The sequence below is a fragment of the Myripristis murdjan genome, chromosome 17, assembly GCF_902150065.1.
Source record: "Myripristis murdjan chromosome 17, fMyrMur1.1, whole genome shotgun sequence".
NCBI classification, from domain to species: domain Eukaryota; kingdom Metazoa; phylum Chordata; class Actinopteri; order Holocentriformes; family Holocentridae; genus Myripristis; species Myripristis murdjan.
This window is the reverse complement of record NC_043996.1, coordinates 18,991,002-19,005,418: the sequence shown is the minus strand read 5'-3', so window position 1 is coordinate 19,005,418 and position 14,417 is coordinate 18,991,002. Positions and strand designations below refer to the sequence as shown.

Here is a 14,417-nt window from a genome sequence, read left to right as displayed (position 1 = left end):
TACAGAGCCAAAACACTTTCAGAAGCAATTTATAATAGTTTCTTTTTTATTAGGCATAAGTGTTTTCGCCAAGGCCTAAAACTGAAAAAAAAAAAAAAAAAAAAATCAGTTGCCTGTGAAGTGAGCACTTGTCAGAAAGCATCTATCTGCCCATCATGCGTGAATGCACATTCATGGACACACATCCAACCCCCGATACAGAGACACACACAAACTGCACCAACAAATGACACACAGAGACATCTAGCTTTCCATCTTACTTATCGAATCAAGGATGTCGACACCCAGAATGCCGCAGCCTGTATCCATCCATCTAAATGTTTGGTCAAGTGTGTTGGAACATATCAGCAATTATGGAAAGCAGTGTGGTTATTCTAGATACTGCAAAAAATACATTTAACCTCCCACTTCAAAATGTCAAGAGCAGTTTTTATCACTTTATTTGTATCAGATGAATCTAAAATCATTGTATTTTTCACAGGATAGCTCTGTTTATTAATAAGAGAAGTTTATATCACAAGGCTGTATTTTGCACATTGTACTGTATCATTTATATATCATTGCGTGTAGTAATATTCTGTACCCTGTGCAGTTTGGACTGTTTATATTCTTAAATGCTTCAGGTTGGTCTGTTTTGCTAAGCTTAACTTTTTACCTTAACCTTCCCCTGTTTCACAAATGAGCTGTTAATGGGACAGACAGGAGTGTGGTTATGTCACCTCTAGACAAAGAGGGTTGGAGCAGAGGTTGCCCAATTTTCTCCGCTCAGGGTTATGAGTACAGGCAGAGGGAGAATGAGGCAAAACTTTTTTCCCCAATATCATGCAAAGCTGTGCTTGCTTTGAGCTGATGAAGCAGGAAGCCAAAGGGGCTCCTGTTACCCACCAAGGCCTGTTAGACACACTGTGGATCAGTGGGCAGACCGTGAGTGGCCTTGCATGATTTGTAAAGTGCAAAGCTGTTATTGGCCGGGATCAAATTTCCAGCCAAATTCAGCATTTTCTTGGATCTCTAAGCCAAAATATAAAGGCTGTGTCAAGATCTTGGGGTAATGTTTGATTATAGTCTAACTCTTGAGCAGCATAAACCAGTTTCAAATAGCAGTGATTCTGAGAAAATGCTTCTTGGTTTTATTTCATTTCACCTAGGTGACTGTAAAAAAAAAAAAAAAAAGAGTTGACTGTTTACAGGTTGTGCAGATTTTGTGATGGGATTGCATTACTCCCATTTAAACATCCCTATACTAGTTAGTCAATTTTAAAACTGCGTTCAAGAGTACAGACTAGAACCTACATCCAGGACTTTAATGTTGAAGCAGTTGCAATAAATGTTGGAATAAACTCTGATCCAAGCTTTTGTCTCATCAATACTCTTAAGTCCTGTTTTCTTGCCTTGCAAAAAGCAACATTACCAACCTTCAACTAAAAGCTGGATTTTCTTTAATGCCTCAAAACGTTTTATGTTTTCAATTGCTGCTGCTAGCATGTTAACCAGAACTAGGAAATTTGACCACAGTACACCCATTCTGACATCTCTTCACTGGCCCAGTCCAAGCCAGATCTGACTCTAAGGTACTTAAACTGACATGTAAATCGCTCCACAGGCTTGCACGGTCATATTTATCTGACCTCATCCTTTACTTATGTAAACCCTTGTGCCCTCCAGTCACAGGATAATGGTGACATTACTGTCAAAAATTCACACTGAGCATTTTCCTACCCACCTCCTTACGTCTGGAGCCAACTCTCTTGCGATTAGGTAGGCTAACTCTGCATAAACCTTCAAATCCAAACTCCAAGTCTTGACTCTACTTGACTCTAACTGTCAAACAGCCCAACCTGGCATTGTTTAGCTTAGGCCTGACACAGTCTCTTCTCCAACCTGGGATTAGACAGTATGAACACAGAAATCTGTTAGGAACCCAGTGCAGAGCTGCCTCCTGGTTGCTGTGTATCTAGACTTACTCTGTGTCTGTTGTTTGCATGAGTCCTGTTTAACATGGCTAGGTATGCGTGTGTTGCAATCTGTCTTTCATGATGCAACGTTTCTACCTGACATCTGGACGCTTCTGTGGATGTTAGTGTTGGCCCTTGTCCCATCTCCAGTACAGTGTTTCTAACCTGCCATTGGACATGTTGCCCTAGCTTCTATAGTGGTTTTATGTTGTGCAGTGTCCCATTACTGATACTGCTTTTTTCTCTGAGTGCGGTCACAGGTGCTGCCCTTGTTTCACTGGACATTTGCAGTAACTGTGGCCTCATTTCTTTGCTGCATCATGTTTTTTTTTTCTTTTTCTTGCCTCACCCATTTCTTATTGTCATTTTCCCCTAAAGTTGCCCCTAAATCTGTGCATTAAATCAGCAGTGCCCGCTTCAGGAACATTCTTTGACTTGGCCCTTCCAACCCAATGTTTCATCTTTGTTTTTTGCCTTTATGAAGTTTTCTCCTGAGTTTTACCTTGCAAGCACTAAGGATCTGAGGTTGGTGGTGCTGGGTAAGCAAGTCTATGTAAGATAGATGGCCTTGCTATGTCATGCCAGAACTTGCTATATTGTGTTTTGGCTCCTTATGTTTGTGTTTCATCATTCTGTTTCGCAATTGAATCAGTAACTTATAGGACTGCCCAAAATAATTCAATTAGCTAAAATTATCAGAGGGGGTGAATTTTTCAACTTTTAACCCTTACTACCAACTGATTTTGCGATGGTCTGAATACAGCCTACACTCCAGCTGCACCATTTCTCCATTACTCTACTTCTTTTAGTCGCTTTATTTATTTTTTTCTAAACGCCATTACCACTGGCAGTGTATGATGGATTGAATTACGCCAGATGTTCTACCCTACTAGCTACGTAGCGACAGTGACTATCAGGCTACAAAAAGGAAAACAGTTGTGGCATTAGCCATGTGGAAAACAGTTTATCCATTATGGGTGGCATGCTCAGCAGTATAGACCACAAGGCTTACAGTAGCGGGCAGTTTTTCATCATTTACACCCGCGCAGCTGAGCTGTGCAGTGACAGCCAGAAGTGTGGTAGTGTACAGTGAGGACTAAATAAGGGCCTCTCACAGACTTGTGTAGCAGCAGGGTGTCATTCTCCTAGTGACTGCCATGTGTCAGATGAGATATGGTGACATGGCATTCATTTATTTGTGCACTCCCCTAGCAGCTCTGTTTTTCAAGCCCATCAGCAGCTTGTATGTCTTTGAAACTGAATATATTACAGTACAGCACTACCACAGCTACTGTAGACATAACAAAACTGGCCTTTTAATTGTCCCTCACACACTGTTTCCTCTTACTATATGACTACTGTATTGAATTACATATATATTTCTTCTTTGTTGACTGACATGCCTAACAGAGTCTTGATTGTTATTTAAGTTGTAATAATGTGGTGAAAAAAAGATATAATGGGTTTCAGACATCAGTGATGCATTACACCTCAAACTGACACAAATCAGTGGAAAAATGCTAAGTGTATTATGGTTATCTATTATGTGGATAGTATGCGGCTATGCACACAAAAAGAAATTAAAAATACATACACAAAATGAAAACACTGGCTTCAGTGTGACCACACAGACATGCAGATACATTTGCAGACACCCACTTGCTCACACACACGTCAAAAGGCCAACGCAGCCATCTCTTCCCACATCAATGGATGTACTGGACAAAGAGTGACTATACTCAAATACTGTGGGTTTGAGTTTGACCTTTCATGAGGCTTTTATTCATGACCTTTTTCACGCTCTCACATTTTCATTTGTTATTTTTTCTGACACTACCACAGCGCTAGTTCAAAACAGCAGTGATGGACGTGGTACTCCCACTGGAACCTGTGTCCGGCCAAAGCACCGCAGGATCACCAACAAAGTGTCCTGATAACATAAAGACTCAACAGTCAGCCTCAACCCCTCCGCTCGGGCCAAGCCCATCTGCTTTTTGTTATATGGGCCTCAGTATAAACTGTACTGAATCTAAATTCCCAGCAGCAGTAGTGGTATGCTGGGTTTATGGGCTTTATAATATTTTGGCAGACTGAGATCCCATCGATTTAGGTATTTTCCTAAGCTGTCCATAGTATCACTTTAAATCATGTCACTTTTCTACTGTTGACAATAATATGACAGCAAACAGCCCACCACTCTGGCCTCAGTGTGGCCACACACACTCACACAGACACACACACACACACACACATACGCATTTGCTGGACTAAAAAGATCAACACAGTTCCACCGTGCCAGTGTCTGACAGAGAATAATTTACAAGTCAGCCACACTGGAGATAAATATGGCAGTTCAACCAAATATATCATGCCATGCCATTCAATAGCTATGCAGTTTGCATTCCAGTCTTCACACCGGTTTTCAAGGAGCAAGCTGCAATTACATAGTCAGTACCAATTCCATACACTGCCCCATTCAAAACATTTTCACTCTGAATAAGTTTTTAAAGCTTCGGGAAACTTGTGCAATCTTCCCAAATAGCCTCAAGACGCGAAACTCTGGCAAGATAAATTACTTTTTTTGTGATTCAAGTATATTCACTTTATTTTTCCTGTGTTGAAAAGCCATTTCTTAGACATTCCTCTTGGTCTTGGTTGGTAAGAAGGAGACAACCGAAATTCATAAGTTGTTGAGAGGTGAATATTTTCTCTTTGCTCTCTGAGAAGGGGTGGGTGGGAGGGGGTGGGGGGTGTGAAGGAGAAGAACAAAGTAAATGTGAGGATCGATGCCCAGAGTGAACTATGAAAGAAGTTGAGAGAAAAAGAGAGGAGTGAGAAGAGAATAAAAAAAGTTAGCTAGCCCCTAAGCTCTGAAAAGCTCAGTTTCATACCATTGTGGCTGCATGCAAGATAATTAACATGTTCTCTACATAGTGACTTTAATGAATTTGATTTGCCTCTGTCTTCTTTAATCATTCCTCCGTTTTACCCTCATTTCCTGATGTGACCATATCATCCCCTTATCCCCTTATTGTCTTCTTTTCTTTTATTTCCCCCCTTTTTTATAATCATTGGCTCTCTATTTTCAGGATATTTCTCCATATTTCATCATTACTGTCCCCTCAGCTCTCACTATATAGCCTATAATCACCCCAGCCCAATGCAAACAGCGTATTCCCTGAGATAATAGGTGACTGTCTTTCCCAATGCATTGTCCCTATCATCATGAGCCAATACCAATTACTATTTCCGTATCTAAGCAGCTGCAGTTGACAAACAGGGTGAAGGACTATTCCCTTAAATCACCTCTAAGCCTTTTCGTGCAACACCTCAAATGAAGGATTGCAGCTACTGAGGTGGAGACAAGCCACTGTCTGCCTGGTGCAGATAAGCATATTCACACTCTGGCACACACATGTGCAATCGCCAAACAAGCAAGTGGTACGCACACGGGCATGAGGAGATTAGGTTCACTGGAGGGTCTTGAGTACCTGACTGGCTTCAAAAGAAGATAGGTGAGTCTTGAAAACACCTAGTCAACACCAATGAATAAAAAACAGTCTGACTTGGCTCCCTCAGGGTCTAGAAAAACAAAGAGGCATCAACCCAGACAGAGACTGCTTTTTAACTGACTTGGCACTGCGATGGGATGAGACAGCGGGAAGAAAGGATGAGAAAAGAGAGCGAGAAATTCAGATTCAGAAAGAGAAAGAGACACAGACAAATAGAAAATAACAGAGAGCACAAAAGAGAAGAGTAATGAGGGTAACTCAAGACCTATCGTGCCGACGTGGGCCTTTTATAACGATCAGTCAGATAATAAGCATTTAAATGACTGTGTGTCCTGGCCAGCTGTTAAAGTGAAGCTTTTCAATGGATTCCCGCTCAGGTCCGGAAAACGGTCCAACACACGGTTCAACCAAGTAAAGAAAACTCACTGCCATGCCGCTACATCACAACAGTACCAGATGCACTGAGTGAATTATAGGCCGCGCTCACCTCAGTCATCACGGTGGATCTCTGAGTGGTTACACAACCCGTATCGCATTTCTCCTGAGTGACCATGCTCACCACAACCATTATTACCTGTCCAGATTATTACGTTGTAAATTCTGGCCCTTCCACCATTATCTCATAATCATCATCAGCCTCATGCTTGCTGTAGTCATTATACTATTATCATTAGCTGTGTGTGAAAGGTAATACTAGGTTGTGTTATATGGTATCTCAATATTGCATATGACAAATTATGTGTCTTTTCTATTAGCTGCTGACCACTACTGAATTGTAGCTGGTTTGACAGGGGATAGGAGTTGTCTTTTAATGATAAATCCAAATCCAGATGGACTAGAGTATGGTTATCCCTACTGTTTTATGCGTTTCATCTCCACAAGCTGATGATCTGGACTTAAATTTAAGTTATGTATGCACTTAGCATATATCACACTAATGAACAGCGGTATTCAGTTCAGCAATACACTACTTATGCTTTGTGATTGCCAGTTAGATGTGTACACCATGTATCTACAGTTTGTGACTGACCTGTGATGCCGGTGACAGAGGATGATTTTCCCTCTATGTCTCCCTTGATGGCCTGCACTGTGATCTGGTACTCTGTTCCAGGCTGCAGACCTGCAGAAAGACAGGGTAACAAATCAGCATGCTCACTTACAGTAAAAATTAATGAATATTATCATAAATAATAGCTTCTTATTAAGTGAATGAAATGTCAATTAAGAATAAAAGAGTGGCATCCAGAGAATTATCCCATTTCAGTGATAGATACAATATGATACAATACAATACAAAACAAAACTATACAATGATAATACAATGATACACAATAGGTAGGCATAATACAATACAGCAGAGTACAGTATGGTTCAATTTAATTTACAAATTTATATATAATACATGACGTGCATATGACGTGCACACTTTCTGGTGTGTTACATGGCGTACCCTCAATAGTGTATTTGGTGCGGCTCTCTTGGCTGCTCTGTACATTCAGCTCCTCCAAATGTCCCATCGGGTCGGTGTGTGTAAGCCTGAAGTGGTCCACCTCAACCACTGGATTTTTCCAGTCCACCTCAATAGAGACTTCTGTCTGGCCAAGAACTTGGATATCATCGATAGCGGACACATCTGGGAAGAATAAAGGTGCTCGTAACAAGAATACATAGATGACAAGGTGAAACTGTAAGTAGACACACCATCCTTAAACCAGAAACATGAGTTAAAACCACAGTGATGGCAGGCATCTGCCCTGTCCTGCCCCCGCATGTCCTTGGGCTGAATCCCTGCCAGGTCGACGGGTGTTTTTTTGTCACTGACCCTGCTTCCATGTGGAGGGGTGTAAGCCAACGAGAATTTCCCCTTTGGCCACCAAGGGGCTATTATAAGAATAAATTAATATAAGTCTATCCATATTATTTGCCATGGAGAAACAAAGCTTTCAGCTTACTTAAGGCAAATATATTGCCCTTATATTTTCCTTTAACCTCTTATTAGTTCTGACTCTAGATACCATATATCAGTGAAATGTCAGTAGAGGTACACAGTGGGTTAATGATCAGTGCATGTCTAATTATATGTGACTATCAGTCACTACCATGTCAGGGTACAAAGCTATTGTGAATGAGATAATATTATAATGGGAGTGCTGAGTGATTGATGTTCTGACATATACAATAAATAAAAAACAATAAGTCACACATAATTATATCTTCAAGCTATATTCTACGATATGACAACAGAATTTGATATAACGATAGTCTAAATGATATATTCAAATGATTCTTTTTCATGTTTTGTTCCATCACCAGTACGTAAGATGTGCAAAGGTTTTAAAGCATACAATATTGTTATTATTTTGTTTTATATGACAAAAGGAGAATCTGGGATATTCTAGTCCACCATGAGAAAATACTTTTTCTCTGTCACTGTCAGTACATCCAGAGGGAGAGAGATTTTTGACAAAAAAAAGTCACAGCAGACATGCTGCAGGCTTTATTTTCAAACTTCAGACCCTACATTACAGTATGTACAATATAGTGCTACAGTTATTAGGTAAGCATGTTGTAGGAAATTGGTATTGCCAGCAGGAATGTCAGCATCTGCGCAATTCGGTCCCATGACAACGGCATGGACAATACAAAGCCGAAAAAAAAAAAACAACAAAAGAAGAACAAACCATTACAAATGAAAAGGGTTTGCTTGTTTTAAATATCCGCTATGATTTTTTTCCTAGTGAAAAAGAAAAACATTAATTCAAACCTCCTTTTGAAGTAGATTGTTGTTTGAAGTTTAAAGGCATGTAACCAGAGAAATGTCTGTCTCATGCTGTGTGCTCATCACAACCAGATGCCAGATGATGGCGTGTTTTCTCATGCCCACTGAGGAATGCCATGCTCTGTGAGGTTTTCCATGGCTGACCACACATAAGCGTAAGGCTGAATCTCTCTCTCTCTCTCTCTCTCCTCCCTCTCACCCTCACCAATCCTGTCTGGGAAACTTGTCTGTCTCTCTTGCCACATCTGCGCACAAATCCGATTTCCATTAAATGCATCCGCAGACCCATTTCCTTGTAATTAAACAGACAAATGTAATTATCTTTAAATTTAATAGTAAATAAACCGGCGCTTAATGAAACACTTAGTAATGACAGGCTCCAGGTTGCTCATTGCTTCTTGGCTTGGGATTTCCGTAATTGAATATGCTATAGATTAAGATGTAGGAAAAACTTGTTTGACCCGCGGGACACAAGCATACTGTAAGTAATTTTGCATGAATGGAACTGACTGCTCATCCAGTCACATAAATATATTTTTTTTATGTTATACACATTTTTCATTTTATGAGTCAGCCTATCAAGAAATGATTTTAAGTCCTGCTGAGGCAGTTCCATTTGGCTGCCATCTGAATTCTTTGGCTAATTCTAATTCAGGCTTTGGTTATTGAGAACAAGTGTGAATAGCACTATTCTCGGCTTTTAAAAAAAAACTTGCAACGTGCTGGCCGACTAGTAAAAATTACACCCATATTCTCATGTAAGTCTGAAAAGAACTTCCCTAAACTCTTCCCTAAAATGTTAAATTTGAATGTACTACAGAATAATCAGACTATAACACCGCCTCACATATTGTGTGGTATCGCTTTTCTAAAAAGGGAGGTGTGACAGAGCTTGACATTCAAGAACATTTAACCTAAGGGAGTTCATTTAATCCTGAGAAAATCTCAGTAAATCCACCAGGCTTGGAGCCACGCCTCTCTTCCACATTAACCTTTCAGAGGTCACATCTGCCATTTGCGCTATTAAACCACTGACACTTTTAAAGGCACCCTACCCATTGCTTTTCCTATTGTGAAATGTGCTTATTTAATAAAGGTACTTGCATTTTAGGGGATTACTGATATTTATGCTGAGCAGACGTCGTCACAGCTGTCCGTCCTCACCTGTAGTTGCTTCAATCCTGTCCGCTTCACTTTGGATACCCTTGATGACGGCGTACACCTGGACCATGTAGGTGATCCCTGGAGTGAGTCCTGTGATCAGGTAGGAGTTCTCTGTCTTGGGCACCCTTACCTAGGTGGATGATGCAGAGGGTTACACTGACTGTGACAGACATAAACCAGTCATTGAGCTTGAAAATTGCAATGGGCAATATTTTTATGTAAAAACATACCCATTTAGCAGCCTAAACTACAAAGTAAGACTGCAATAGAGCGTCCCACCGGTAATCCTTTGAAAGGAAGGCAGTGGATTTGCATATTTGCCTGTTTGAAATTCCAGCGTTAGGTATCAACACCGACGGGAAAACTAGTCACAGTGTTAAATCTTATGCCTCCCTCATCCCTTTTTCTGTATTATAGATCAACAACAGGAGTGATAAACATGAGCACGCCATGTGGAGTTAACTGAGGTCAAGTTAAATTATTTCTGTACACCTTATTCCACGGTCGACATTAATGTTTCCACCCGTGTTGCCTCAATGGCATCTTTTCATAGTGAAAACAGGCTTGTGTCTCACTCCTTCGTTCCCTTCACATAAAAAAAAGAATAATGTTCATACAAAAAGAATAATGTCCATACAAAAACTGCATCATCTGATAGTAGATGTTCAGTAGATTATATTGTTCACTGACAAGGTATGACACAAGTGTCTTTGATTAATCTTTGGAAGAAGCCTGTCCAAGCCTTTGCTAAGGGATTGACGGTACATGAAGTTGTTTTCAGTTCAAAAAACAAAATAAAACAAAACACAACAAAAGAAGTGACGGAATATTTGATCACGAGAACATATCTACTCTTGATATTATTTTCAGTCAGTTCAAATTTTCTTCAGACTTGTGACAGGAACAGCCCCGCCATGTCCAACAGATGTGCACCAAAACACACATCTATCAAGCACATTTGGACTCAGACAAACGCAGGCTGTAATTTTACATATTCCCCGCGGGAAAAAAAAAGAAAAGAAAACATGGAACATTGGAAACAAACAGATTTCCAGAATCCAGAGGAATACAGGTTCACATTTTAAGGTAATATATTCTGTCTAGTTAAGTTTGCTTTCACGGTCTAGTTTGAATAGCTAACTTGTTGCCAACTAGCCAGTGAGCTATCAAACTTCCTTGCTTAAATTAAATCCGAGCAGCCGTTGCATTTGTTGTTTCCCAGAATGCGATTAGGTCAAGGCAGAGAGTAACATCTAAAACTCTAAAAAGAGAATAAGGTCAGTTAAAGTTCAAACATTTTAATTGGTGTCTGCCATTTGGAGCCTCGAGCAAAATGGGTTGTTCCACTGCAGGATTTTGTGCTTCGTTATTGTTTTAATATTTAGCGGGGGGAAATAGTTTTAATAGCCAACTGTGAATTAATTTGTTTCATATTTTCCTCTTGCTGCATCCCTATTTGACTTTGATTGACAAATGTTAGAGGCTAAAATAACAACAGCCAAAAAAAAAACAGGCCTTACTTGCTTCAGGGCACCGTCATCATCCTTGGGTTGATAGGTCAAAACGTAGTATTCTGCCCCGGGAACCGACTCCCACTGCACCAGCAGGGAGACGTCAGTCACCTGGACCAACCGCAGACCCTTAGGGCCCAGGACTGTGAGGCAAAGACAGACAGAGTTTGATAAAGGTTCCGTAAGTTTGAGACATTATGTTCAACTCTTTCTGTTGCTCTGTTTCCGTCCCTTTAGGTGTGTCCCTCTCAAGTACATGTGTGCATTTTCACACACATCCACTGCAAACACACACACATACGCCCACTCCAAAAATTCACACTTAAAGAAAGTAGGAATTGCAAATGTTTGATAATGACTCATTCATGTTATTGTTCTCTGATCCTTTTTTTACCCACTGAGACGGGTTACCTGACTCTCTTACACCCTGAGAGAGAAGTCATGAACCTGGTCTTAGAAATGAACTATTTTGAACTTTGAGGTTTTTTTGTTTTTTTTCCCAAACCTGAGATGGAAAATGGGAGAAGATATTGCTTTTCTGTGGTTACCATACGATACAAAGCCAGAGAGTCCTTCAATTGAAATGATGGAAAAAGTATGGTAGGGGGACGAATAAGAAGGTATATAACTAGGGGGTGTGCAAAAACAAATCATGAGCCAAGAGACAGGAGACGGCAAGTCAGCAGCGTTGGGGAGTCAAGCTTTTCCACGAGTGAGAGGCATTTTCTGTGGGAAATAAATGGTGGATGGTTCAAAGAACTAAAACATAGTAGAGAGAAGCAGTAGGGGCACCTCAGGGGAGAAACATGAAATGGGTGCTTAAGGAGTCGACCATCACTTTAACCGGCAAGGAATTCACATCAGGCCCGGACATTGTTCCACAAGGTGAAGTCAGGAAGCTTAATGTTTTCCTAAAATTTAGCAGGAGCTTTTCCATCCAGTAGCAGTTAATACCCCCATTGCTACTTAGGCACGACCGGCAACAATCTTTAGCCTTAAATAATATTTCAGAAGAGCCGTCGGGACGAATAAATTAACATATACATATGGGAAAAACACTAAGCACATGGAAATTTGTGTCCTCTGTGATTGAGAATGAAAGAAATACATTTTGAGGAAAAAGATTACGGTCTAAAATGAGTTATATTTGGACTTAATGAATGGCTCAGGGTGTAAATCTGCAGGGTATGGACTGAGAGCCTAAGGAAACATCAGTATTTTGCTAACACTGTCAGGGCACATCAAATGGGAATTCAATCAAGTCTTACTCTCTGATTTTTGTATTTATTTTAATTGGATGCTTTATCTAAAATGCCCCATACTAGCATCAACATATCAGAGAGTTGTATAAAGTATTTAAGATAGTTCCCTTAGTTCACTTGATTTTGCGATTAAACTTCGACAAAGTGACACACATCTGTTTTTCTCTTCAAAGGTACACTATGCAAAATTGCTAAGGGTCAATTAAAGTGAGGATGCTTGGACTCAACTGACAAAAATGTTTAATGATTTGATGGTAGAGTTGACATGGCTCTCATTGTTGGACTGAGTGCTTTACTGTGCTTGTATACAGTTGAATGTAACAGGATCCTCACTTCAGTCTACTCTCAAATAGTGCACCTTCATGAGAAACCTCAAACTGGTTGTATTGAGTTTAAAACAATATTTTTGCATTTGAATGTGCCTATAATTGAAAGAAAACTCTACAATGTGTTGGCTTGATCTGCCTCTAATAATCCACTAGGTCCACTAAATTTAGTTTTACCCATAAAATCCTGTTTACATTCAGCTACTGAACTGTCCTCTTACTATTTATTATCTTGAAATTGCTGTGATCACACACATAGCATGATGTAGATAAGAGTTCAGGCTAAAAAATAAAAAAAAAATCACTATTGTTAAAGCATCACTGACTTCAAAACAACCATGACATCTGCCTTTGATAGCGGCCATAAGAAAATAACATTAGAGCTGCACGGCTACCTTCAGTGACATAAAGTGAAAATGCATCGGACCATCACTCCAATAGTCATATTAATGTCATCACCTTTGGGGTAGATTGACATCTATCAGCCAGGTGTTGAAATGGAAAGTGGCCACATAAAACAAAGAATGTCTTGACTGCTTTGCTTTTGTGCTTTATCTTCCCCTACGACTACTATTGCTTAACACCAAAAATCAACACATTGTATTTTTTTTTCTTACCACCCACTCTCCTTTCCTCCCTCTCTTTTCCTCTGACACACTGCCACTGCTGTTGTTGGAATCCATTCAACAGCTCCTACACACGGAGCTGTAAATCTACCTCTAACGCTTTACCTCGGCAGAGCAAACACAGCTAGAGGAACCTAAACCTCCATCAGGGGTTTGAGATAGCTCACTGTGATAGCAATCTGCCGTGTTAGACTGCCTCCTGCATGCTCCATTCTAGTTTCTTAAACTATGGGTCAGGACCTGAAATGGAATTGTAGACTTTCTTTTTTCGTGGATCTGTGCAAAACAAAAGTTGTGACAAAGTATGATCACTCCCTGATGAAAAACGTTCCCAGCTTTGATGTGCCTTAGCATTCTCGGTTGAATGTAGAGGAAGAGATGGCAAAGAGAAATGCAGATAGAGACAATAGGATATGTAAAGATTATTTTAAAACAGTATGGTGGATGTCTTCTTTTGGAGCTACTTAGATTTGGAGTTTGGCAGTGAACCTTTGACTTTGAGCCAAGATCTTCCAAGCTGTTGGCAATTACCGACACAATCACAAAGTGTCAGCTCGGTGAGTTGAACAGTCAGTGCTGGACTGCTGCTCATCTTTCTGCCTGCGTTTTTCTTTCTGTGCTAAAATTACTGCAAAGTGCAAAAGTAGTGCGGTGCTCCATAGGTGGTACAGTAATAGTATTTGGGGCAGTGTGAGTTTTGTAGGAACGATGGTGATTATTCAAGAGGGCCAAAGCTAGAAGGAGTGTCAGAAGACTGCAGGGTGTTCTTATATTCCTGCGGTGTTGTGTGTCCAATGTCATAAATTGTCAGGGGGCCCCGCATTTGCCAACAGTGGTCTTCTACTGGCCCTGTGAAATGCTATAGCAGAAATAGCTGTGTGAGAGATGCTTTCAATTCCAGAGTAGTAGGTCACTGTGGCCGTTAAGATAACTGCCATAACTTCAGCTGCTATTAGTTTTCAACAGTTACTCAAACTATTGTCTACATTATATGAGGGCAAAATTATATATAGTGAATTGGACGTTAGGGACTAGTGTCATAATTTTATGAGTCCCAGAGCACCTTGCAACACCTGTGTTTTTTTGTGAGATAACAGCCAATATTCACTACTTGTTCCAACAGAGTCAGCAGAGACGACTGTAAATAAAGTGGGGGAATTGTGAATTTTAATCTCATGAGAAACACAGATCAACCTAAATATACTTCTGAGCCATAAAAGTTATGATACTGCACCCCAGACATATAATTTACCCTCATAAGATCATGGTGACATATGCTTAC

At 40.2% G+C, this 14,417-nt stretch overlaps 1 protein-coding gene across 1 annotated transcript in view; it reads right to left on the bottom strand.

Moving 5' to 3' along the window:
• tnn (tenascin N) overlaps positions 1-14,417 on the bottom strand; it is a 40,432-nt gene that overhangs the window by 14,913 nt on the left and 11,102 nt on the right. Inside the window, exons 5-8 of the mRNA XM_030075431.1 lie at positions 10,931-11,064; positions 9,411-9,540; positions 6,918-7,100; positions 6,498-6,587 (exon numbers count right to left, since the gene is read on the bottom strand). Of these exons, the coding sequence (XP_029931291.1) occupies positions 6,498-6,587; positions 6,918-7,100; positions 9,411-9,540; positions 10,931-11,064 (537 nt within the window). The remainder of the gene's footprint in view (positions 1-6,497; positions 6,588-6,917; positions 7,101-9,410; positions 9,541-10,930; positions 11,065-14,417) is intronic.